We start from the raw sequence: 24,841 nt of genomic DNA, 5'->3' as shown, positions 1-24,841 counted from the left end.
TCCCTTATCTCCGGGGAGTCAACCACTCCCTGGGAAAAATTCTAGTAAAGTCTTCTATTCCTTCCTTCTCTTCCTGAAATTCTTGCTCTTCCGAATCCCAGTCGCTATCCTCTTCATCTTCACGTCTCCTCGTACGGCTAATTGAACGACACAATCTCTCACGCTTTACTTGTTTCCGCTTCGCGATCAGGTCATCAAAATCTGCATCTGACTCCGACTCACTCGATCTCGATCTGCTTCTTCTCTTTAATCGTTCCCTCTTCACTTTTCTCACTGGCAGCATCCCCGTAGATCCGGACTGCATTGACCATGCTTGGCTTCTGGTGATTTCTTCGATCATGTTTTCTACCCTTGAAAGCCTATGAATTAGATCAAATCCTCTGTTCTCGCAGTCGCTATTTGGCACTCTAACAGTATCTAGAGTCATTCCACCTGCGGACAACGGAATGTGAAAGAAGTGAAATTGTTGGCGAAGTTTGATCTAAAATCACCCATTCTTTTAATTAATACTCATTATTGAGGAGCAAACCTGCTTCTTGCGTTTGTTGATTCGCTCCATTGCGAATTTCACATCAAAAGCTTTTTCTCGTCAACGACATTTTTATTGTAGCAAAAATGAAATAAATCTGTTTTAAATAATTGTTATAATTGAATTTTTCACTTCATCAGAAAAAGAAAACAAATTTATTGTGTCAATGAATGGGGAAAAAAGTTGTTTTGTTGGAAAAGACAAACAAAGTCACATTTGACAAAAAATGTGAAAAATTTCTAGTTTTTTGACAAAAGAAAGTGTTAATAAAAAATTTATTATGAAAAAGAATTCTTTTGCAAAGAATAAGAAACAAGAAAAAGAAATTAACATTGATGATAAAGAAGAATGAAGAATAATTGACATTAAATTTACAAACTTTGTTTTAAAAATGTTGATTATTACACATAAGTGATTTGTGAAGATGAAAAATAGAAAGAATGAAAAGAAAGAACTTTTAAAATTTGGAAACAAGAAACAAGGAGGATATGTGAAAAGAACAGGAAGAATGACAATGATAAAGTGTTTTTTCCATTCATAGGATGATGATAATGTTGAAAGTTTTTGGAAGTTCCGTGAGTTGCAGTGGGAGTTGACGAATGAAAAGAGTGAGGCGATGCTAAGCGAGATGGAGGAGTGTTTTGTTTGGAAGAATACGGGAGATTTGAGCTCTATTATCATTGCGCTTAACATGAAGTTTTGATGTTGACGTGCAGCTAACTGCATTGAGGAAAAATGAATAACTTGAAGTGAAAAAATGAGAAAACGAATGTGATTGAGATGAATTCACTTTTTTCAACTTAAAAATTTCTGTTCATTTTATTTTGCTTGTGAAAAGAGGAACATTCATGAGGTTGTTATTTGAATTAAGATGTTTTGAATGAATAAAAAACAAGAAGGAAAAAAAAGTTTTGATGATTTTTCGTCTTTGAAGAAGAAGATAAAGTTAATGATGAACATGAAAATCTTATTTATTTTGATCATGTTATTAATATATTGACACTCACTGCGATAACGATGAAATGATTATACATGTGAATAAACTTTCATAAAGAGAGCAAAATGTCCAAAGGGCTTCATATTTGTTTTGATTTCCAGAACATTATTGAAGATGAAAAATAAATTTTCTTAGAAATTGCGAATAAAGAATGAAAAGCAAATGAATCCGTAAGCATGCACGTCAACAACTAATTTATTGGTGAAAGCAAAGTGGATGAGAAGAAGGTGATAAGAACAGTGTTAAATGTGTCAAAACAAGTGAATAGAAGATTTCAAAGATTTGATGCCTTCTGCGTTATTTAACTCTCGTTTTCGCTGTTGAATATCATTCAATGACCTTTCAATGCTCATCAATCTCACATACTAAAAACATTCGTTTTTTCCCTCAGTCTTCTATTAAGAATCCTATTCGTTTCCTTTTTTTCAATAGAATAATTAATTTTCACTTTATCCAGATATTTATCTTCAAAATATTCCATTATCAATACTGAATTTTATATTTCTGGTGCTGAAAATTCTGATTAAATTCGAAATCCATTCTCCAGTAAGAAATGTTTCATTATTTTGTGAGAGATAAGTTGATCGTATCCATAAAAATTTTTGGACATGAAAGGAAAAAATAGAACAACTTGATTTATCGCAGTTGTGAGGGCATATGGATTTTATTGAGGTGCGCGAAACATTCATCAATGTGTTCGGAAAGGGACAAATGATTTCTGGAATGATACAGGATGCTGGAGAAGATAAAATAATAGAAGCTTGAAATGAAGGAGAAGATATTATCACATGAATTTTCTAAGGATGAAGGATGTGTAATGAATGACTGTGGATGGGAAAAGAGAGTTTTATTTATTTAAAATCATTACAAATGAGGATAACGTTCGTGTTTATTGTGGATAAAAGTAATTAGTAATGATGAGATGGAGAGAGGAGACAGAAACATGGAGATATGTGTATCGTACAGATAATATTATTAAAAAGAGGAGGACAAGAATTGGAAAGGAAATGGAGAGGCAAGGGAGGAGATGGTTTTTTTAAACGCACCGACAGAGAAGGTGTATTTTGTATGTAATAGGAGGTTATTGCAAGAACATGAGCGGTTATAGAGGAAACTTCGGTGGAAAATTGTGTGGAAGAGAGGAAGAAGAAGGTGTGGGAAGTTTTTTATATTTCGTGTATTATTTGGAGGACTGTTTGGTCGTGCCTTGCATTTGTCATTCAAGGGATGGATGCGGGTTCTGGGGAAGATGGGAAGAAGGAACATTAATACTAACTCTTTGCATTGATGAAGTGAAGGCAGATGTGCTGTGTGGATGGAGCGAGATGAGCGGTTGATCACAAGATAGCGTCGATCTTTCGATACAGAAAAATGATGGAAGCAAATATTTTCATTGGGAGAAGAGATTAGTGGAACGGGGAGATTGAGAGTGAAGGAAAAAAGAATTTTGTTATTGCTTGCGGAGGAGATAATGGAAGTGTGGCGGATGTGCGTTTTGGCAATGAGGGAAAATGAAGAGAAGAAGATGATGCAGCGATAAGGGATGGGAAGGGATTCTTCTGATGAAAAGAAAATATTCTGATTTTTTTATTGAATAAAGTTAATGGCTTTATTTGAGTGGAAGCATTATCGAAAACAGGACTTGATCAAATATTCATTTGATGAAGCAGAAAAGAGGCGCAGTCGAGAAATATGAGCTTTGTTGGAAGAAATAAACGATATTTTCAGAAGAAGAAAGAAAATCTGCGAAAGACGATAATTGCGAAAGATTTAGGTTTGTTTTTTTTGATAATTATTTGCATCACATTCCATATTTTTTAATATTTATGAAATTATGACTTTTTCTAGAATGTTCAACTGCAATGAATAAGCATGGAATAAAGGAAGAGTGTTACTGATTGCATTAAAAGAAATCAGGATACAATAAATGAAGGGACGTATTGAGGAAAGATTTTGATCAGAAATTTGATATGAAATGGAAAAGAAAAAAATTGTGAGATTCATAAGATATTATGGAAAGAATGAGGGGAAGAGATTGAAGAGAGAGCAGAAGATTGATGATATGGGTGAATGGCATATGCTCAATGAATCATTTGTTAGAAGCAGCTGCAGCAGCAGTATTTGAAATGGAAGAAGATGAAGAAGGCGGTTATGAAAATGAAGAAGTTGGAGCAGAATATTGGGAAAGCTGGAAGCATTTACCTCCTCTTTTGTTGCTCCAGTTAAGCTTTTCTATTTATTAATTATACAACAATGTTAACGCAAGTGCTTCTAAATGAATAGTTTGTCATTTGTGTTTCATTCGACAGAAATTACAATTAATATTAGAATTATTGCACATCTTTTGAAAATAACGAAATGATGAAATGTGAAAAAGAGTGATAATGCAAGAATTAAAAATAAAGCTGATGAAAGCTTCTTTTGACAGACAAAAAATCTGTTATAAATATTACATATTCGGAATTTGGATAAAAGAAATACTACTCTGAATACACAGAATGAGAAAAAATGAATTGAGTGAAGGAGTTTTTCCATTATGACACATTGAACAAAAGAAACTTTCACAGACTTCTAGATCTGAAGAAGAGCTTCCAGAGTCTCTGCGCTATCAATGTGTCTCTAATCTCCAAGAATATTTCTCATTTTTGAAATTACTCTTTCGCAGCTCACCTCGCTACACGGAGAAGCAATCAGAGTGAGGCAAAGGCCAGAGAAAATCATGCGTAAATCTCCGTAAGAATAAAGCGCTTTGTAAAAGATTTCTGCATCTTCTTCGTTAGGATATTCTGGATCCAATTTCAAAGCTCTTTGGAACAGTAACAAGCAGCCCTTTGTTAACTCTTCATCCAAACATCCAATTGCTTTTTTAATATATGTTGCAAAGGATTCATGCAACCTTGGATACCAGTCTGTAAGAAGTATGTTTTTAATGTTTGTTTGCATTTCAATTTCCTTTTCTTTGGATGACTTTTGGCAAAGAGCAATTTTTTCGTTGAAAATAACACGACGAGATCATCTTCGCTATCACTTTGAGATGAAATATTTTCGTTTTTGTTGCTTGGTTTATAAATCTCACTTTCATAAGAAGTTTTGAAGTTTGATTATGATACTTCATTGTATTTAATTGCTTTATCTTCAAAATATTTTCCCGTTTCGTCAAATTTCTCCAAAAGTCCCAAAAAAAGTTGGAAAATGAAAAAATATTGAAAAATGTCATTTTAAAACCATTTTGCTTGATAACAAATCCTGCATCAATCGAAGAGTTGAAATTAAAAGAAGATGAAGAGGAAGAAGAGGAAGGAAAAGAAGTTGACGATAATGATGAAGCTGAAGCGGAAAAAAAGATGAAGATGTGGAGGTTGGGGGAGAGGAGGAGGAGGAGGAGGAAGATATTAAAGCATTATTATCAACAAGATCACAATATTCGAATTCATCTTCATCAGTTGATAATTTATTAATATCACCTGCTTCGATTTCTTCCGCTGAAAGAATTCTCAGTTCATCGCTTTCAGATTGACTATCGGTTGTATTTTCTTGGACAAAATCAGTATCCAATGTCTGTGTCAATGTGTCAATTCTCAATGTTTTTTCAGAAAGAACAATTATTTTATAAGAAGTATTCGAATATAAAAAATCATTTTCAAGAGAACAAAGAAAAGGATTTTGAAAAAAACGTTCACTTTCTTTGAACTCTCCGAGCTCAAACGAATTAGTGCTTGAGATTGAGCGTCTGTGCTCAAAACTGAATGTTGGTGTTGAAAATTGCTCTGTTCAATAATGATATTGGATGTTGTGCATCTTGAAGATGAAAGCTCTTTATTTGTTCTGTTAATATGTGATACAATTTGATCTGTTTTGTTGATTCCAACACTTCTGCCTGAGGTTTTTGAAAAACAATCAGCTTTGTTAAAATTATGAAAGAAAGATGAATATTCAACAAAAAACTGAACAAATTTATTTCTGCGTTATTGCTGCATGGCAAATGGAGATACCGCAAATGAAAGAGAAAGTATTTCTTTTCAGGCACCTTCCAGTAAGTAGTTGTTCAAATGAACCAAAATGTTTGTGATGGCATTGTGCCATTTTTCTTCAAAAAAAAAGTGAATGTCACAGCAAACTGAAATAATAGCCGAATGTTTTCAGAATTTGAGGAAAGGCTTACAACTTTGTTGAATCATGTTCAAAGAATAAATGCAATTTGTGCAAAGGATACAATAGTAATTCAGTTTTGATTAAATCAATTATACTAATTGCGTCTGACATGTAATTAGCGTTAATTACATCATATTTTTTCCGGATGAATTCACACAATAAATATAAACTGTGCCATCGTGTCGAGACAAAGAAAGGAACGGATTTTCAAAGCAAAGATCTGTTGATTTTGCAATGGGACTTTTGAGAAAATTGCAGCTATTTCATTTTTTAGTCGTTCAAATAAGAAACTTTAGTGAAAGATGTGGATATGACCAAGTTAACAAGATTGTTGCAACAATAAATGAATTCTGGAGCAACAGGAACACATTTATTATCAAATAACTTTTTGTTTGAGCATTCTTTGGAAATTTGATGAATAGCTTTTAATTGTGGAGCGAATCCGTCTGTGTAGTAACTTCTCACAAAAGAATTGAAAGCGAAGAATTCATGAGACAAATGTTGAAGCAGATTGAAAAACTCCTCCGTTGAGAAACATTGCTCGTACAATCACCAGAACAAAGGTGAAGCCTTCAATGATATTGGGACAACTGTGACAACAGTGTGGTGCTTGTTTCCAACCAAAGCTCCATTAATCATTATGCTGAGACTTGTGTTTGCTATCCTTTTTTGTTTAGCCTTTTCTGAAATGGTTTTCTCTGTGATAATCATCTGGGATATTTTCCTTCTTGTCAATTATGGGAAAATATTTTTTGGTGAAACATTTGGATTCTCTTGTCCATATCTTATTAATGAAACAATAAACGAGTTCGTTTCTTTCGATGAAGCTTCCGTAAAAGAAATGTTGCATTTTCTGACCATTGCAACAAACTGTTTATCCAGATCTTGATTCAGAAAAGATAATTTGGGAAAAGCTGAAGTTTCAAGAAAAAGTCGTTTGCCATGATGATGAAATTGTTTCAGTAATGTTGATATATGTTGCGTTTTCAACAAATCACACTTGTTGTTAGCTATTGTGATGCAATTTTTTCTCTCCGTGGCTCCGCATGCAACACCGTCTATGCAATTTGGAAATGAGAAATATCGATGCCAATCCTTTTTTTGAGTTCCATCTTTTTCAACTTTGACATATAAAATTCACAAATAGTTGTTCAGAGATTCGAGTGTGATTTTCGATATGAATACTTCTTTTTAACGAAAATGCTTGAAAACTTTTTTGCACACACATAGAAAAAACTTTCCGTTTTCTTGAAAATTATCAAACCTTGTCCATATTTTGATTCACAAAGCTTTTCCAGTTGAATAAACTTAGAGCCACACTTTTTCAATTGTTCAGAATGGAATTTGATAAGTTTCTCCTTCAAATTAAAATATTCCAAATAGAAAAGACATTTGTTTTAAATAAACAAACGATCTCCTTCTTTTCAAGTTTTTCTTTTAAAACTTCTTCAGATGATAATATCGCAGGGAGGCCTTTGCGACAGACCGACATTTTTTTCATGGCTCGACAAGTCGACCGACAAGACAGTTTGCTAATACTTTATTTTTTGATAAACTAAAAAACAACAAATCAAGACTAAGAATTATTATTTTTATTAAATTAATTTTCATTTTTTAATATATTTTATTTTCAAAGATTCCAACTTACAAATATTTAATTAATTTATATTAAAAAATTTCGATGGGTAATTGACAGATCTTTGTCAAGATCAGTCAATCGACACAGATCAGTCGGGCGAAAGATCAGTCAGTCGAAAAGATCTATCTGTCGAATGGATATTCTTTTCTGAGAACTTTTTTTTATTCAGAAATTGACTTTCAAAACAATTTTATTTTAAATATCATTTATAACATTTATAAATTTTGAGTTTTTGAAAGAAATTGAGTGTTTATCTGTCAAACATAATTTATTCGTTGTCCAAAACCACATTTATCAAAGCACTTCGTCAGCCTTCATATTTTATTGTTATCAACGTTATTATTAAAATAATTTATTTTTGTGAGCATTCCATAATAATAACAAATTTAAAGATCTGAAAACAAACTCAGATTTGTGGAAATAGCAAATTATACATGAAGAAGGTTTGACAAAAATCATTGCACTAAATATTGTATTCGATAAATAAAGATAGATATTTGACAGAATCACTATTTTCACTAATGAAGATTTTTCATTATTAGTGAAGATTTGCACATCAATATTCAAATTGCACAACAGATAGTATCTCATTCAAATGGAAATGGAAAGAAGCTGTGAAAATTTGGAAATATTTGGAATTCAACTTTGAGACTGGAAATAAGAAAAAGAAAAAACTAACAATTTTGAAGAAGAAAGCTGAATTAATATTGAAAACAAAAGGAAAAACTGAAGAATAACTATCAGCAAGGTTATTATTTGTTTTTTTTATGCTCTTTTCATAATTCCATCTTTTCCTTTGCAATCAAATCTAAAAATCTCTTCTCCTTCTCCTCTTTCCAACGTCTCATCTTGTCCTCTTCACAATTCAACTTTTTCAACTTCATCTTCTCTTTCATCATCCTTCTCCACCTTCCTCTTCTCCTTCTTCTATCTTCTCAATCACATCAATAACTTCACAGAACGTCATCTTGTTCTGCCACAATTTCTGGTCTTTATTGCATCTACAGCAGCAAAATGTTCTCCTTCAAATTCAAAATTACCTCCAAAACATGCAATTGCTTCATCAACAGCAGCAACAGCAACAGCAGAAATACCAGCTGAAGCTTTAACCTCCTCCTGAAACTTCCTCGTCAAGCAATATTTCTCCTGCGATGAACATGCAATCACATCCTTCTGTAGTTTCTTACACATTAACACTAATTCTATCAATATCATCTGCATTCTATTCACTGAATGCACAACAAATTGCGAGCCCACCTATTTTCAGTCCATTGTTAAATCACAAAAAAACTTTACCACAAAGTGAAGAAAATTCACAAAGGATAGAACAAAATTCTTTAATATTTAATTCTCAGACGCATCTGCAGTAAAACAATAGACAGTAGCATCAACAGCAACTGACATCAAATAAGATGCAACACGACAAAATATGCTTGTTCCTCCTCAGATGACTTCTCCTCAAAACAGCATCATATCTGCATCACCAGCTTTTTCTGCTTCTTCATCTTCGCCTTTGTCAGTTTCATCGCCCGTCACTACTTTTTCAAATGTTGTTTCATTTTTTTCTTTTTATGATGTACTCATCTCTTTGCAGACGTCTTCGATTTCACCTTCAGCTGCACCAGTTAACGTGGATTCGACGCATCTTTGGACGCTTGACACGATTGGCATAGGGCGGAAAATTGTGTCGAAGCGGCTGCGGGAACAGTGGCAGTGGGTGATCCAGAATGTGCTGGAAGGCATGAGGAGGAAGCGGGAGAGCTGGAACTGGAAGCACATCAACCAAAAGCGAAGGAGCGACATGTTGCGATATTTGAAAGAGAGGGTTCGGTATTTGCGGTTGATGGAGCAGGAGATGTCGGACGAGGAAATGAGAGACAGAGTGAAGGAGTCCTTTGTGTAAGTACAATCATCGCAATAAACGAGCGCTTCAGAATGATAAAGAGAAATGAAAAAATCGAGAGGAAGAATTGGTTAGAGGGAGTGGAATGAGAAGATTCTTTGATATCACGACTGATTGAAGAAGACGAGAACAAGAAGAATACAGGCAAAGCAGAAGCAAAAGAGGCTCAATCAGATGACTCGAAAGACGAATTAGACTTAAAAAATCGACAGATTGTTGAAGCCCGTAGCAGGGAGAATGAACGAAGGAGTTCGGATGGAAGAGAGAGAAAGGGAGATTCAGATGAAGCGTAAAAAAGAACAGGAGAAGTGAAGAGATAAAGCAATGGAAGCGAAGCGGAAGCAGCTGAAGATTAAAGAGCGATGGCAACAGAGATGATTGGAGCTGAAAAATGAAGGGAAAGAAAACATTACTGTTTGGCAGATTCTGAGGGACGAGCAAAAGAGAATGGATGATCAAGAATGGCCAAAGCGGAAGGAGGAGAAGAAGATTCTATATGAGAATCGAAAACAGGAAGAAGCCGAGTTGAACCGAATCCAATCAAAACAGAATGTGGGAAAATAACAAAAACAGGAAGACGAGAAGTTTGCGGAAATTCGCAATAAGCTGAAGAAAGAGGCTGATGTAGCTGTTGAATGAGGAGCAGCTGGATGCTTTGAAAACGATAGAAGATTTTAAGGGGGTGTTCGAGTTTGTTGATGTTCAATCCTTTTAGGTGCTTGTGGATGCGCAGAAGATACGGAAGGCGAAATGCAGAGGGAAAAGGAGAGAGAGAGGGAAAGAAAGAGAAAAAGAAAGAGAAAGAGAACCAACATTTAAAAAGGAGGAAGAAAAAGGAAGCTCAGAAAGTGAAAATGAAGCATCTTCGTGAGTGAATTTTCTGAAACTCCAGCTATGCTTTAATCAACTAATGTTTTTTGGAAAACTTTTTATTGGATAGCAGCTCCTACCGTAACACACGATGTTCCTATTCCACATTCCATATCGTAAAGCCCACAATAATTAAAAAATACGCAAAATAATAGACAATAAGATCAATCTTTTCGTTACCAGCAACTGCACTTCATCGCTCAACATTGATTCCTCCTTCGTATTCTCCTCCTCAATTACCTATGTTTATATCTCCGTCTTCTCAGGTTTCTCTTCCATCAAATTCTGCTATTTTTGCACAAAACTGTCTGCAATTGTCATTCCCGTCTTCCTCATTCACGCCATTTGCTTCTCTTTCTCCTTCTTCTTCTTCTTTTTCTTCACATTAAAGATAGACTATTTATATCATAATTTGTTTCACCTTATCAGAATCAAATTGCATTTGATAGACACGAATTCAATTTTTTGAAGGCAACTGGCAACAGGCATCTGTCAATTGGAAGCGTCAATTATGGGTCATTTAAAGATGCACAAATAATGAAACAGACAGTTTAAAATGAAAACAAGCGGCATCACTTCAATTTTCTTTATTTTATATTTTTCTATAATCTAAACAGAAACAGAATTTTTTCATATATCTAATTTCTGTTTTCGCAATTCAATTTTCTTTCTTTCTTTTTTTTTTTGGTTTGATTGAAATATTTTGATTTTTTCTTTTAATTTTTCAAAGAAAAAAAATTTGTTTTCAATAATTCTTGTTTTGTCTTTTTCCTTTCATAATTGAGGTTTCAAATAACTTTTTTATCGAAACGATTTATACACAATTTTTCGTTCATCCAAAAATATATTTTTATCGAATTATAATGTCAGAAAGAAATTCAAATTCAAGCTGAATATTTCAGAAAAATTAATTACAATATATATATATATATATAAAACCCTCCTCGACACTGGTTTTGCTTTACGACCGACATGCATCGCTTTATTTTTCCTTGTCGCAAAGGCCTAATCATTTTTGTCAAGGATAAAACTTTATTGAATTCTTGTGAAAAAAAATTTGCTCTTCAATCAACATTCTATTCACGATTTTCCACAATGATTATTGTCATTTGAAATTAAAAATTAATTCTTTTTTATTAATAATAGTTTGATTCAAAAAGAGAAATAATTTTGCGAGTATTATTTCAATTTATTTTGAATCAAGAAAACATTACCCATGAGAAAAAAAAATCATTATATATATATTTATTAATAAAATGGGTAATTCTTTTTGAAAAGTCGCAAATGTTGAATTTTCAAATAAATCAAAAATATCATATTTTGCTCAAATTTCTGTTAACATTCACCAAACTTCTCTTATATGGAATCTATTTCTGGATAATGCTATTTCACACATTCTTAAGAAGAATCGTGAGTGGAAATAGAAATCAGAGCAAAATATGATATTTTTGATTTATTTGAAAATTAAACATTTGCGATTATTCAAAAAGAATAACCCAAATGATCTCTGAAATTTTTGTATTATTTTGTTTTCAATATTCATAAATTGTTTCTTTATTTTCATTTGTCAGTTGTTCCTATCCTATCTGTGAACATTTCTTTGCTTGAATGAATAGCCAACGTACGTAATAGCAATTCTTTGAAACCGTTCTGTTTAAATATCTTTTTTTTTTTCACATTCATCATCGTCATCTTCATCAAATTCTATTTCTTCTTTTTCTCCATTGAATTCTTCGTCTTCTTTTATTGCTCCTTCCTCATCCTCCTCCTCTTCATTTAAATCACCTTCTTGTGCTTCACTTCAAAATTAATACAAAAATTCTCAGCTAAATCATTTCTCCTCCTCTATCTTCTTCTTCCTCCTCTTCTCATCTTCTTTTTCTTTTTCAATTTTTTTCTTAATCTTTTTCTCCTCCCGCTCAACCTCTGCCCTTGCCCACCGCTCCCTTTTCCTCCTCACTTCCACACAATCCTTTCATGAAAAACGCAACAGTGCCTTTATCACCACCTCCCGCTTCTCCAAGGTTGCATATCTCCTCACAGCTTTCCACATCCCGCTTTGCCACCACATCCTCCCCGTTCGCTATTTCTTCCTTCTTGCTCATGTTCGTTTGCAGCATCTCCGTCTCCCCGCTCCGTAGGATTTGATAGCACACGTGCACCACCCAAAACACACCTTTCTCTGAATATTTCTCACAGTGCAGCTGCCTCTCTAGCGTCCGTCCTGCATCCAAATTCACAACTCCAAACAATTTTTTTTCTTGATGTGCAGTGTTATCTTCATCTTTCCAAACCCCCCAATTCCCTTTCTCTCCTCCCTTTTTACGTTCTCCATTCCATGTTTCGTTTCAGTCTTGAACCTCCGTCCTTCTTCACCACTTTCTTTTCCGTCTCTGCCTTCAACACCTTCACTCTCCACTTTGCTCTTCCATTCTGTCACTGCTTCCTCCTTGTCATGCACATGATCACTCAGCAGCACCACCACCTCCACATCCTCTTCACCAACATCCACCCCTTCCACCATTTCAACATCACAAATTAAAACACAGTCTCCTGCATCTCTTTTGTTCTATCCCAGCACCTTCTCCCACGGTTCCACAAGCCTCCGCCCCCGCTCCTTCCACTGCCTCCGCTGCCGCGCACAGCACCCAACAGTCATCATCACCACTATCACACACACAACACTCACTCCAACATGCAGTTTGATCGTCCACAAATGCAGCTCAAATATTCCCCTCCCACTGCCTTCCCTTTCCTTTCTCATTTCCAGCGTAATTGCTGATGTCGTGTAAAACTTTTTTTCTTCCTTTACATCATTCCCCTGCCCTCCCTCTGCTCCTTTCCAACTTGCCCACTCATACACATCCAGCTCCTCGCTTGAAAGCATTACCCGCGCAAGCACTTCCTCTTCTGCTCCGATCTTCTCAAACACCTTCTGCCCGATCCTCCTGTTTCCTCTCAGATCAGTGATCTGCCTTGCATTTTTTAAACAGTGTGTCATCATCCATTCTCCTCTATTGGCTCCACACACAAGTATTTGGAAGTGCAGGCAGCACTGCACAGTTACCTCTACACGAACAACAGCTGCATCCCCCCACCCTCCCCTGCTGATCTATCAAACAGCTCTGCACTGGCAGAAAGGACTCACCGGTTACCACCTTCACTCTTCCCTTCCAGACACCCTCTTAGCCCAGGATCGCATTCGGCTTGCTTTTGCTCTGTTTTGGCCCCCTCACCACACACTCCTCAACAACCAGCACGCATTCCTCTTTCCTCCTCAATCTCCAGTTCCCATTTTCGAATGTAATTGGAACGTTAATTACTGTGTCTCTATCACCTCCAACCCTGCTGCTGCACTGTTCTTTTCGACATTTCCTGCCTGCTGACAAATTCCCTCAGCACAGCGTTCTCTACATCTCCCATCCAACAGCGCGCACAATCATCTCCGAACAGCCAATCGCTTCTTATCCTCAGCCACAAAACTGCTGCCATTGTTTTTGTTTTATAAAGCGCATCTTTATTCCTCCATATCCATACGAAGAACATGCGTAAATGATACAAATAATTAAGAAAAAAAATAAAAAAATTTGAAAAAAAATTGTACACTAACAATAAATACAAGAAGAAAAACAAGTGGAAAATTCTTTTAAAAAACATTTTCACAAGTTAAAATCACAAACATATGAAAAAATGGACTATTGAATTAAATCACATCAGTGACAGGCAGTGACAAGAGTGCCGTGGTATTTATTCCATAAAAATTGATCACAACACAACCGATTTTTTATTAATTAATTGAAAACAACCGATTGAAAAATTAAAAATTATGCATAATAAATTCCAATGTTAAAAGAATGAATTGTGAATAAAATTCAATTATTCCCTGCATTTTCTTTTTTGATGAAAGAAATATTTTTTTAATAATTGAAAAAGTTTTTTTTATGGTTATGTCACTTCACTCCAAAAATGTTTACGTCAGAAGGCATGCTGCGCAGATGTTTAATAGAATGCCCTTAATAATTTCTAATCAAATTTTTATGGGGTTATCATTTAACCATAACACATTTTTTTTCTGACACAAACTTTTGAAGAGAAAAATTTTTGAAAAAAAATACGAAAGAAGAATCAATTCTTCAATTAATCTTTCTTTTTCCTGGTTTTCTTTCCATCTCTTCGTTTTCGTCTTCGTTTGTGTCTTCAAAAATAACGTCAGAGCGTTTTCTTTTGATTTTATGTTTTAATTAAACCATTTCATCTTTTTCGTTTTTAATCACTTGTTTCATGTCTTTTTCATTCTCCTTTTTTTCATTTCTCCCAAAAATCTTTCCCAATCGTCGAGAAGTTTTTTTTGTGTAATTAACTTTTTTAAATAATCGAAACGGTTACGATGGGAAGGAAGAGGGTATTTTGATGATTCCGGTGGTTTGCAAAGAACCGGACCGAATGTATTATGAAGGACTCCGCTTTGTTCAAAAGCTTTTTTAATTACTGAAGGAGAAAAGCGGAGTGAATTGCTTGAGGAAGCTCGTCGACAAGTACTTTTCTTGATGCAGACGATAACGTTGATGATGGAACATCAAATGATGAAAAAAGGCAAGTCTTGAGAGTTACAAATATTCCTCAATTAAATGACTGAGATAAATGAGTACTGTGGGGAATGAATGTTACGAAGTCAATGTCATTATTTGAGAAGGCTTTCAAAATTGAAGGATCTCCGCGTGAAGGATGGAAATCTTTGAAAAGAATGCAGTTCTCTTTTCGAGTTTTATGCGCTTTCTTCTTTCGACGATGGAAGGGAGAAGAACTGTTTTTGCATATTTCTTGAAGTTTTGCTTTGTAATTCAGCCACTTTTGTTGGACCATATTTCAAATGTTGGGAAAAGAAGGTGTTTCAGTCGTCTACAAGTTAATACTTGGCCAGAGAATGATGCAAGGCAATGAATAACCATCTGCTGCAACTGCGGCAACAACAAGTGTCGTGTTGTCCACTCTTTGTGCTTCCTTGCAAATACGCAGCGCTTTGTCCAGATGGATGGATAACTTCAATATAGCAGCAGATGGTACATGTGAAGAAGATTCGTCAACATTAAATATTTTTGAAGGATTGTTGTTATTTGCTTCGTGAAATTCTGTAATCATTTGATACTGGGACTTCATTACACTTTTGCATGACACAGCCAGTCGATAAATGTCTAAACTTTTTGGTTTCGCCTTTTTCAGATCGGGATGACGCTTTAAAAATCCATAAGCCGATGCATTTGAAACCTTTATATATGGCTCATTTTCGTCTTTAATGACATTTTATACATGGGTGATTGTTTTTGAAATCATACATTTTTTCGGTGTGTTGATTTTTCAAAGATTGTTGATTTTTTGAAAGAAAATATTTATACAAAAGAGAAATAGCATAATAATTGTTTTGATTTGCAAACGTTTTAGTATAATAAAATAATAAAATGTTAACATTAAGCCTTATCACTTTTCAATTTTTTTTTATTGATATTCAAGAAATAATTTCGCACAGAAATTTTTGAATGAAAAAATATGATTTTAAAAATAATTACCCACATTTTCCATCTAAAAAAAATAACGTTGTTAAAATATAAATAGTAAACAAACCTATTCTCTTGTTTTTTTCATTGTCAAACTGCTTCCGCAAATGGAATCGATTTTAATAACGTCCATATCTGTTTCTTCCTTCTCTTTGCTGATTACCTGCGGTCTCCCTGATTTACCAACTTCCCTTTTCGCTAGCAACGCCCGAGCTGCGTTTTTTTATGATGCTGCGGCTGAATTGCTCAGAATTGATGGCGTCTGTGATCCTGACGACGCCATCACACACTATGTGTGCCATTCGTTCTTGTATATTCTTGCATTTACTGTATTGAAAAGATAACATGGTATGTTTTAATTTTTTCTGCCATTCTTTTCTTTTTTGTTCAACAATAATTTTCATTTTTTTATATTAAGGTTTAGATCTAATTATCATATTTTTTTTAAAGCAATTGAATTTCACAAAAAATATATAAAAAAATATAATTTGAATGAACAAAATGGCTTAACACCCCTTGAAACCAACCAATTTCCGTGGAAGCTTGATGGAAAATTTTCAACTACTCCATTCACCCCCATGAGAAATAGGCTTCATTTCAAAAAACATTTTTAATATTCAACATAGACACCTTTTATCCTATAAATCAAGTTATTATTTCGAAAAGTGGGACATAAAACTTTTGCAAAAAAAATTTATCAGAGTTAAAAAAAAAAGGTGGGGGTTAAATAATAACCCTACGTTCCTGAAGAATATTAAAGGAAAAATATAAAACTGTAACTCTTCCAAATACAATCAATATTTTATTTTCATTTGTTTTTCGAATGAAACATTTCTTGGCCTCTGAAAAAGTTTTTGAATGCTTTTGAAAAACAAGTCTGAAGAAAAAAAAATGGTGATGTTGAAAGGACTATTCCTCTGTTCAAATTATTAACTGTGACATAAATCACACAATTTCAGAAAAAAAAGATGAATTGAAAGATAAACAGTTCAAATTCTTCTTTCTGAGAAATCTGAAAACAACAGCATTCTCTCATGAACTATAAGTTGTGAAGATACAGCTGGCATTTATTTTCTTTGACAAACAGTAATAGAAGATACAAATGTTGTATCTAATCCTTTTTCTTCTTCCAAAAATGAACTGGTCTCTTGACTTTCGCTTCCATTTCGATCAGCCTTCAATGCCATCTTCTCAATCTGAGCTTTTCTGTGCTTTTGCTGCTGCACCTTCGACGAAAACAAATGCGATGCCATTTTCTCTTTCCCCATTTTTGCCTTGTCGAGTGTTATTGAACAATCAACAACTCCAATTGACCCAGGCAAATGAGACACACAAATGATCTGCACTTCGCTGAATGAGACAGAAAGCAGCCGAGCCAGCAGCTTTTGGTTCGCTTCGTCCAAGTTCGCATCAATCTGTGCACACATTGAATGATTGTTTCGGAGAAACAATGTTGTGGAGTTCATTTGAAAAAAAAAAATTAAATAAAATAAACATATTGAAAAATAAATAAGAAAAATCAATTATTAAAAAAAATATTAATGATATCATCTTTGAATGAAAAAATGTGTTTCAAATATTATCAGAAAATTCCAATAAATCCTTATTCCACACAAACCTCGTCCAACAACATCAGATTTGGCTGTGGAAGCGACAGGCCCAACTCATCCATCTCTTCGGCCAGCTCGTCAGCCCTTTCTTTCATCTCTTTCTCCTCCTTTTCCTCTCCCACACCCTCTTCCTTCCCTCTCCTGTTATTTCCGCTTCTTCCTCTTCTTCCTCCCTTTTCTTTCCCCCTCATGCACATTTTTGACACTGCCACAATGAAACAAATAGAAAGAATCGTCTTTTGCCCGCCACTCAGTTCGCTTAAACCATCTCTCCATTTGCTCTTCCTTTTCTCTTCGGCTGAATGCGAATCTTCATTCATTTCCTCCTTTCCTTCTGAAACAGCTCCTGAAAGCGGTTTGTCCCTCATCTCTATCACAATCCCGTCTTCAAACCAAAAATTCTTCTCATCTTTCATCTTTTTCTTCCAGTCTTCTTCCAATAACTCATCAATCGCTTCCTCTTCTTCTTCCTCCCCCTCCCCCTCCTCTTCTTCTTCTTCATTTTCTGATTCTTCTGTTTCTTCTTCCTTTTTTTGTGGTTGTTCATTTTTCTTCTTTTTTTCATCGTCTTTATCTTCAATTTCAGCAATTAATTCATCACCATCTTCATTTCCTTCTTCCACCTCCACATCCATTTCTTTATTCTTCCCCCCTCTTCTCCCTCTCCTTCTCCTCTCCCCCTCCTTCCAATTCGCCGGCACAAGTCTTATCTCCTTCGCCACAAACACTCCGCCAAACAGCCTCTGCATCTCCTTCCCCACTCCCACCAGCCAACTCCTGTTTGCCTCTCCAATCAGCTTCCTCGCCTCTTTGGCTGCTTCTTCTATGCGATCTACACCTTTCTCTATCACTTTCATACGGTCCAGCAGAATACTCACTTCTTGGAGGGATTCTGAGGTAGAAGAGAAAAAGGAGGAGGAGGAGGAGAATAAAGAAGAAGAAAGAGAAGAAGAAGAAGAAGAAGAAAAGGAAGAAGAAAGAGAAGAAGAAGAAGATATTGATGATGATGATGATGATGATGATGGAACAAGAGATGAAACAAATTGATGGATGAAATCTCTTTCGATATCTGATTCATCTTCAATGACATTATCATCATTTATATCACTTTCTTCCTCTTCTTCTTCCTCTCCTTCTCCCTCTTCTTCTCTCTCTTTCTCTTTTAATTCTTCATTTTCGCTATCTTCATCATAATCATCATCCAAAAATGATTCATTTTTCTTTATCTTTTTCCTTCTTTTTCTCTTATTTCTATTAATATCTTTTTGAGCTAATCTTTTCGCTTTCTTTTTCCTTTCGTTCAACATCAATCTCCATTCTCTTTCTGCTTCATCTTCACTCTCCTTTTCATCATCATCATCTTCTTCTTCTTCTTCAATATCCTCAAAATATTCTTCATCTTCTTCCATCTTCTTGCTTTTTTTCACATTTTTCACATTTTTATTCGATTTTTCTGAAGTTAAAGTTACATTTTTTGTTTTATCTTTTCTCTTCTTCTTTCTCTCCTTCTTCTTCTCTTCCTTCATTTTCTGCTTCAAATTCGCCCAAACAATATTTCTCTCTCTCTTCAGTTCTCTTCCTCTTTTCTCTGCTTTTTTAATCTTTTCATTCAATTCATCAATTGATTGAGTGTTTTGTTTGGAAGAAGAAGAAGAAGAAGAAGATAAAAATGAGCCAGAATCAAAATCACTCGAGGAATGATAAAATTCTTTTTCTTCATTTATTTTTCTTCCTTTTTGCCCATTTTCTTCTTCTCCAACATTTCCTTCTTTCTTTTTCTCTTCTTTCTCTTCTTTCTCTTCTTTTTTTCCCTCTTCTTTTTTCATTTTCATTCCATATCGATATTTCTTCACAAAATATTTCATTTGTTTTTTCATTGTTTTCATTTCTTCTTCTTTCTTTTCAATGTTCTTTTTCACTTCCATCTTCTTCTTCTCTACTTCGTTTTTCTCCTTCAAAACCTTTTCTTTCTCTCTCTTCAATCTTTCTTCTCTTTCTTCCTCTTTCTTCTTCTCTTCCTTCGCTTTCTTCCCCTTCAATTCTGATATCATCTTTCTCATTTCTTCTAATTCCTCATCAAGTTTCATCTTTTCGATTTTCAGCTTTTTTATCCTCATTTCTTTGTTAATTTTCAGATTATTATGAGAAGAAAAAGAAGATGATGAAATTGTCTTTCTTTTCTTTTCCTTTTTTTCATCTTCTTCTCTCATTTCATCATTTTCTTCTTCTTCTTCTTCTTCTTCTTCTTCTTCTTCATCTTCCTCTTCTTCTCTTTCTTTTTCCTCTTCTTCTTCAAACTTCCCTTCCTTCGCCCTCTTCCTCATCTCATCTTCCAATTCTTCTTTCTCTCTTTTCATCGCCTTCATTGCTTCTTCTTCTATTTCTCTGTCTTCTTTCAGTTCTTCCTCTTCCTCCTCCACATTTTGCATTTCTTTCTCGACTTTCTCTATCATCTCTTTTATTCTCCTCCTTCTTTCTTCACTCGCAATCAGCAAATCTTTCATTGTTGTTTCTTCTTTCTTCTTCCCTTTTTCTTTCTCTCTTTCTCTTTCTCTTTCTCTTTCCTTTTTATTTTCCTTTTTATTTTCTTCTTCTTCAAAATTCATTTCAAATTCCCTTCCTTTTTCTTCTTCTTCCTCTTCTTTTTCTTTTCCCTCTTCTTCTTCTTTCTTCTTCTCCCCTTTCACTTTCTTCAAATAATCTTCAGCATCTTTCAATCTCTCCTTCATCTTCTTCATCTTCTCTCTAATTAATTCCATTTCATCTTCTGTTTTTTGCTCCATTTGCTTCAATTTCATTTTTTTATTCAGAATTTCATTCATTTTCTCTTTTTCTTCCTTTAACATTCTATTTATTTCTCTTTCTCTCTCAAAAATTACACTTTTCTGGTTCAAATGTTCAGAAAGAGAAGAAAAAGAAGAGAAAAGAAAAGGAAATGTTGAATGAATATGATTGTGAATGAGTGAAAGATAAAACTTGCATTGAAGAAGAAAAGATGAAGGCATTTGAGATGAAGGAGAAGAAGGAGAAGAAAGAGAAGATTTTGACATGTTTGAATTTGACATGAATGAAGAAGAAGAAGAAGAAGAATTTGACATGCGGAGTTGCGGAATATTGATTGAGGAGGCAAAAAGGGAATTTAATGAAATGTCTGATGAAATCTGCTTCATTAATCGAACTGTTAGAAGATCAGAAGAATTAAACTTTGAATTGGTTGATTGAGGAAGAGAAGAAGATGAAAATGAAGGAGGAGGAGAAGAAGAAGTAGAATGAAATGAAATATTATCAGAAATGTGATTAGGAGCAAGATGAAGCAAAGAAGGCTGCAAAGAAGAAGAAGAAGAATTTGTATAATTATTAGCAGAATTGAATCTATCTATGTTTCTATCCATCTCTTTTCGATATCCTCCAATAAGTTCTCCTTTTCGATGGATGATTCCTTCTGTGGTGGCAACACAATCAATACGAATTGCATTGAGAAGAGAAGAAAGAGAAGAAGAAAGAGAAGAATTATCATTTGATTCTTCTTCTTCTTCTCCTTCTCCTTCTTCTTCTTCTTCTCTTCTATTTCTTCCTTTTTCTCTTCTTCTTCTTTCCCTTTCCCTTTCTCTTTCTCTCTCATTCGCCTTCTCCCTTCTTTCTCCTCCTCCTCTTCCCTCTCTTCCCTTTCCTTCTATCAAAAATGCTGCCAACTCATCGTCTGTACAAATAACAGCATTTTCAAACAATTTCAAATAAATCGCATTGAAAAGAGGAGAAGAGGCATTCAAAAAGGAAGAAGGGAAAAATGCTTGATGAATTGTGATATTCTGGTTAATTGGTTGAAAGGAAGAAGAAGAGGAAGAGGAAGAGGAAGAATATGAAGAAGTTAATAAATTCCTCTTCTTCTCTTTCTCTTTCTCTTTCTCTTTCTCCTTTTCCTTCTCTTTATTTGCAAATTTATTGAATTTCTCCACCACATCTTGCAATAATCCATCTTTTTGTCTTTCTGTTAATTTTTTCATTGACTTTCTCGTGTTTTGCACTTCCTCAATAGGCCACACGCGAATTCTTCCCTTTTTCCATATTTTATTCACAATGAGAGGCTGAAGATGATTATATTTATTTATTTCTTTCATTTCTCTCTTCTCTTTCTTCTCAATCATTTTATTTGATTTATTCCTTTCTCTTTCTCTTTCTCTTTCTTTTTCTCTTTCTCTTTCTTTTTCTTTCTCCTTCCCTTCTTCCTCAAAACCATCAAAATCAATTCGATATATCTTCTTCTGGAATGCATTGATGATGACATTCGTGACAGAAAGAGAAGGGGAAACAAGAATCGAAGAAGAAGAAGAAGGCAAAAGAAGAGAAAGAGGAAGAAGAAAAGAAGAAGTTTTTGGATGGAGAGCGAAGGAAAGGGTATCAATGACACGAAGTGCGGGGGAAGAGAGAAGAAGAGAAGAAGAAGAATAAATAGAAGAAGAAGATAAAGACGATGATGAAAATGATGATGAATAAGCCGAATATATCTGATTAGATTTCAGTGTTTCCAACAGAGTTTCCTCATTCAACAGAACCGGAGAACAATTTTGATACATTTTTTTCATTCTTTCAAATTCTTTTTCCAACCAAAATTTGAAATTTTCACAGAAAAATTGAATTTCATTGAGAATTCTGGATTTTTCAGTGAAATTTAGTTTTGGTAGCTTCATTGAACGATTCGATGGATTAGAAAATGAAGCCAAATTTAAAATTTCTCTTTTATTTTCTCTTTCTCTTTCTTTTCTTTCTCTTTCTTCTTCTTCTTTTTCAAATCCATCATCATCATCATTTTCTTCTTCTTCTCTTTCAAATGATTCCAAAATAAACTTCATCAACTTAAATGGATTGTTTGTTCCTTTCAAATTTATTTCTTCTTCTGAATGTGAAGAAAAAGACGAATTTTGATTTCTTTCTTCTTGATATTTTCTTTGTGTTTGATTGGAAAAGGAAGAAGAAGAAGAATTTGAAGAAGAAGAAGAAGAAGAAGAAGAAGAAGAAGATGATGATGATGATGATGATGAAGTTGAATCTCTTCCAAACAGAATTTCAAACAAATCTTTCATTTCGTTCACCCCTTTCACACAGCTCTGCATCGAAAAAGTGAATTTTTCGAACATTTCTTCGTTTTCTACTTTGTTTTTTCGCTGCAAAATATCATTTTCCCTGTTTTCGATCTCTTTTTTCTGTTTTATTCTTTCTTGTTCTTCTTTCTCAGCATTTTGGAGGGCAGACTGGATGGACGATAGAGAATTCTAATGGAAATAAATAAATAAATAAATTAAAATTAACAATTAATTTTCAATAAACCGATAAATAATAAAATGAAACAAAGTTAACGATAACATTAAAAATAAAATTATTTGCAATAAAAATAAAAGAAAGAAAGAAAGAATCAAAATTACATAAAAATCAATAAATTTTATTGCAAATAATAACAGTCATTATCACATTCACATCGGATACATAACAATCACAATAAATCACACATTCAATTTCTTCAATGCCATTTCTTCTCTTTCTATCTGCTCCTCAATGTCTCTCTTCCTCTTTTCTGCATGTTGCTCTAATTTCATCCTCATCTTCTCTTTTCTTTCTTCTTCTTCTTCATTCTTCTCTTTCTTCTTCTCCTTCTTCCTCTTCTTCTCTTCCATCACAGCCATCTTCAGTGTGTTGTATTCTTCTTTCACTCTTTCCTCTTCTTCTTTCAATTCCGCCATTTCTTCTCTGAGATCATATCTTTTTGCATTCAATTTCTCCATTTGTGGTTGGAATGTGGATATAAATTCTTGCTGAATGAAAATGAAAATGATAAATAAATAAATAAATATTTAATTACAAGTATTTTTAAACCTAAAAATGTGGAAATAACTCTAAAAAAAAAAAAAACCATTTGATAAAAATATCCTTTCATGAAAACATTTCACATATTCTTTTTCTTCTTAAAAGAAAATGATAAGAAAAATAAACATAAACATCTTCATTGATAAACACATAATAATTCTTCAAACACACTTTTTGGCTAAGTTCTTTATTTAGCATTTGTAACTGTTTTTCTTTTCTTTCTCTTTCTTCTTTTTCTTCATTCAACATATTTGTCAACTCATCCATTTCTTTCTTCTTTTGAGTTATAAGATTTTTCAATGATTCCATTTTTTCTTCTGCTTTTTTGATTTCTTTCGCTTTTTCAGTGAATGAGTTGTGAATTTCATTTAAAGAATCATCAATTTGTTCAGCTTTTTGCTGAAAATATTAAAAATAAATAAATAAATACAGAGAAAGATATTTGGAAACGAAAAGATGAATGAAAAAAAATAGAAAATTATTTTTTTTTTACAAACATAAAAAAAAATTCTTTTCAAAAATCATATCAATCACATAAAACATACACTCAATTCATTTTCCTTCTTTTTGAGTTGCTTTTTCAAATCAGAAAACCCAAAAATTGATTTTCTAATCAATTCTATCTGAAATTGCATTAATTGTTCCTTGTTTCCTTCTTCCAAAATAAGCAACTCTATCAAAATGGAGAAATAAATTCAATAAAAATAAATAAATATTTCAGAATTTTGTTTACATTTCAAATAGAGAATTAGTTTCATAAAATTATTTCAAATATCAGGAATTTATCTCTTTCTTTTTCAAAACAACATTTTTTATTTCCATTTCTATTTTTTCAATTCTTCTTCAACATACCATTCAAGCGTTGTGCATCCTTCTTTTTCTTCTCTTCTTCCTCGACTCGCTCTCTAAGAACAAGTAGTGTTGAATTCAGTTCATGTTTCCTCTCGTTCCACTTTGCCAAGTCATTCTGGGCTGCTCTGACAGAATCAAGCAGTTTCTGAAAATAATCATGATTGATAAAATTAATAAAATATTCCACAAAATCAAATGAAGAATGAGATTTCGGTCCAAATTGGAAGGAGTTATCGAAATAAAAAAGAGTTGTTCTTTTCTCAAACTTTTGCTCCATTCGCATTTTGAATCACGTCAGAAAGCATTCGCGGATTATCCAAAAGCCTTACAACAAAATTTTGCCTAATGACGCTCATCGCTGAAATTATAATTTTTTTTTAAAAAGATTCAATTTAATTGTAAAAAAATCATTTTATAAACTTTATAATTGAAGCAAACATCCTTCAGAAAAATTAAATCCATTTCGCTTTCCAAACTCTCTAACTTCCTTTGCGGTTTTAGGTGAACTATCTATGTGCCAAGTTGCTCCTTTTTCTGTTATGTCGACGCGGACCTGACGTTCTGTCGAATCATGTTTCAAATGAACCACGACCCATCCTGCCCGAGCCACTTGCAATCCTTGGCTGTTTAAAAGCTCTGCATATGAATTTACGCGCATGAGTTTTGGGTCACATGCAAAAGAACAGCATATGGCATCCAATAGATTCGATTTTCCAGTTCCATTTGGTCCATTGATTACATTAAAGCCGTTCACGAAAGGAATTTGAATTTCCGTTGAGAAACTTTTAAAATTTGATATTTCTATAAGGCTCAAAAACATTCAAATGTCATGCAATTTGATTGAATAAAAATTCCCACAGCAACAAATAAAATTTACA

General features: G+C 33.8%; 5 protein-coding genes across 5 annotated transcripts; 1 reads left to right on the top strand and 4 right to left on the bottom strand.

Moving 5' to 3' along the window:
* Positions 1–4: 4 nt before the first annotated feature.
* MONOS_8622 (uncharacterized protein) lies at positions 5–427 on the bottom strand (the record flags this gene model as incomplete). Its single annotated transcript, XM_067879049.1, has 1 exon — positions 5–427. The coding sequence occupies one exon, from the start codon at positions 425–427 to the stop codon at positions 5–7; it is 423 nt and encodes a 140-aa protein (XP_067723273.1).
* An 8,319-nt stretch (positions 428–8,746) lies between these two features.
* On the top strand, positions 8,747–9,220 carry MONOS_8623 (uncharacterized protein; the record flags this gene model as incomplete). The annotated part of the gene is made up of 1 exon (XM_067879050.1): positions 8,747–9,220. The coding sequence occupies one exon, from the start codon at positions 8,747–8,749 to the stop codon at positions 9,218–9,220; it is 474 nt and encodes a 157-aa protein (XP_067723272.1).
* A 2,789-nt stretch (positions 9,221–12,009) lies between these two features.
* Positions 12,010–12,614, bottom strand: MONOS_8624 (uncharacterized protein; the record flags this gene model as incomplete). The annotated part of the gene is made up of 2 exons (XM_067879051.1): positions 12,010–12,314; positions 12,497–12,614. 2 exons carry the CDS (start codon positions 12,612–12,614, stop codon positions 12,010–12,012), a joined length of 423 nt encoding a protein of 140 aa, XP_067723271.1.
* A 45-nt stretch (positions 12,615–12,659) lies between these two features.
* On the bottom strand, positions 12,660–13,091 carry MONOS_8625 (uncharacterized protein; the record flags this gene model as incomplete). Its single annotated transcript, XM_067879052.1, has 1 exon — positions 12,660–13,091. The coding sequence occupies one exon, from the start codon at positions 13,089–13,091 to the stop codon at positions 12,660–12,662; it is 432 nt and encodes a 143-aa protein (XP_067723270.1).
* A 3,454-nt stretch (positions 13,092–16,545) lies between these two features.
* On the bottom strand, positions 16,546–24,783 carry MONOS_8626fu8627 (uncharacterized protein; the record flags this gene model as incomplete). The annotated part of the gene is made up of 8 exons (XM_067879053.1): positions 16,546–17,057; positions 17,261–22,522; positions 22,757–23,059; positions 23,283–23,510; positions 23,657–23,784; positions 23,964–24,108; positions 24,230–24,321; positions 24,402–24,783. 8 exons carry the CDS (start codon positions 24,781–24,783, stop codon positions 16,710–16,712), a joined length of 6,888 nt encoding a protein of 2,295 aa, XP_067723269.1. The 3' UTR covers positions 16,546–16,709.
* Positions 24,784–24,841: the final 58 nt, after the last annotated feature.

The sequence above is a fragment of the Monocercomonoides exilis genome (assembly GCF_001643675.1).
Source record: "Monocercomonoides exilis strain PA203 chromosome Unknown scaffold38-1042076, whole genome shotgun sequence".
Taxonomy (NCBI): Eukaryota; Preaxostyla; order Oxymonadida; family Polymastigidae; genus Monocercomonoides; species Monocercomonoides exilis.
The sequence above is the reverse complement of the archived record's forward strand: the minus strand, read 5'-3'. Positions and strand labels throughout refer to the sequence as shown.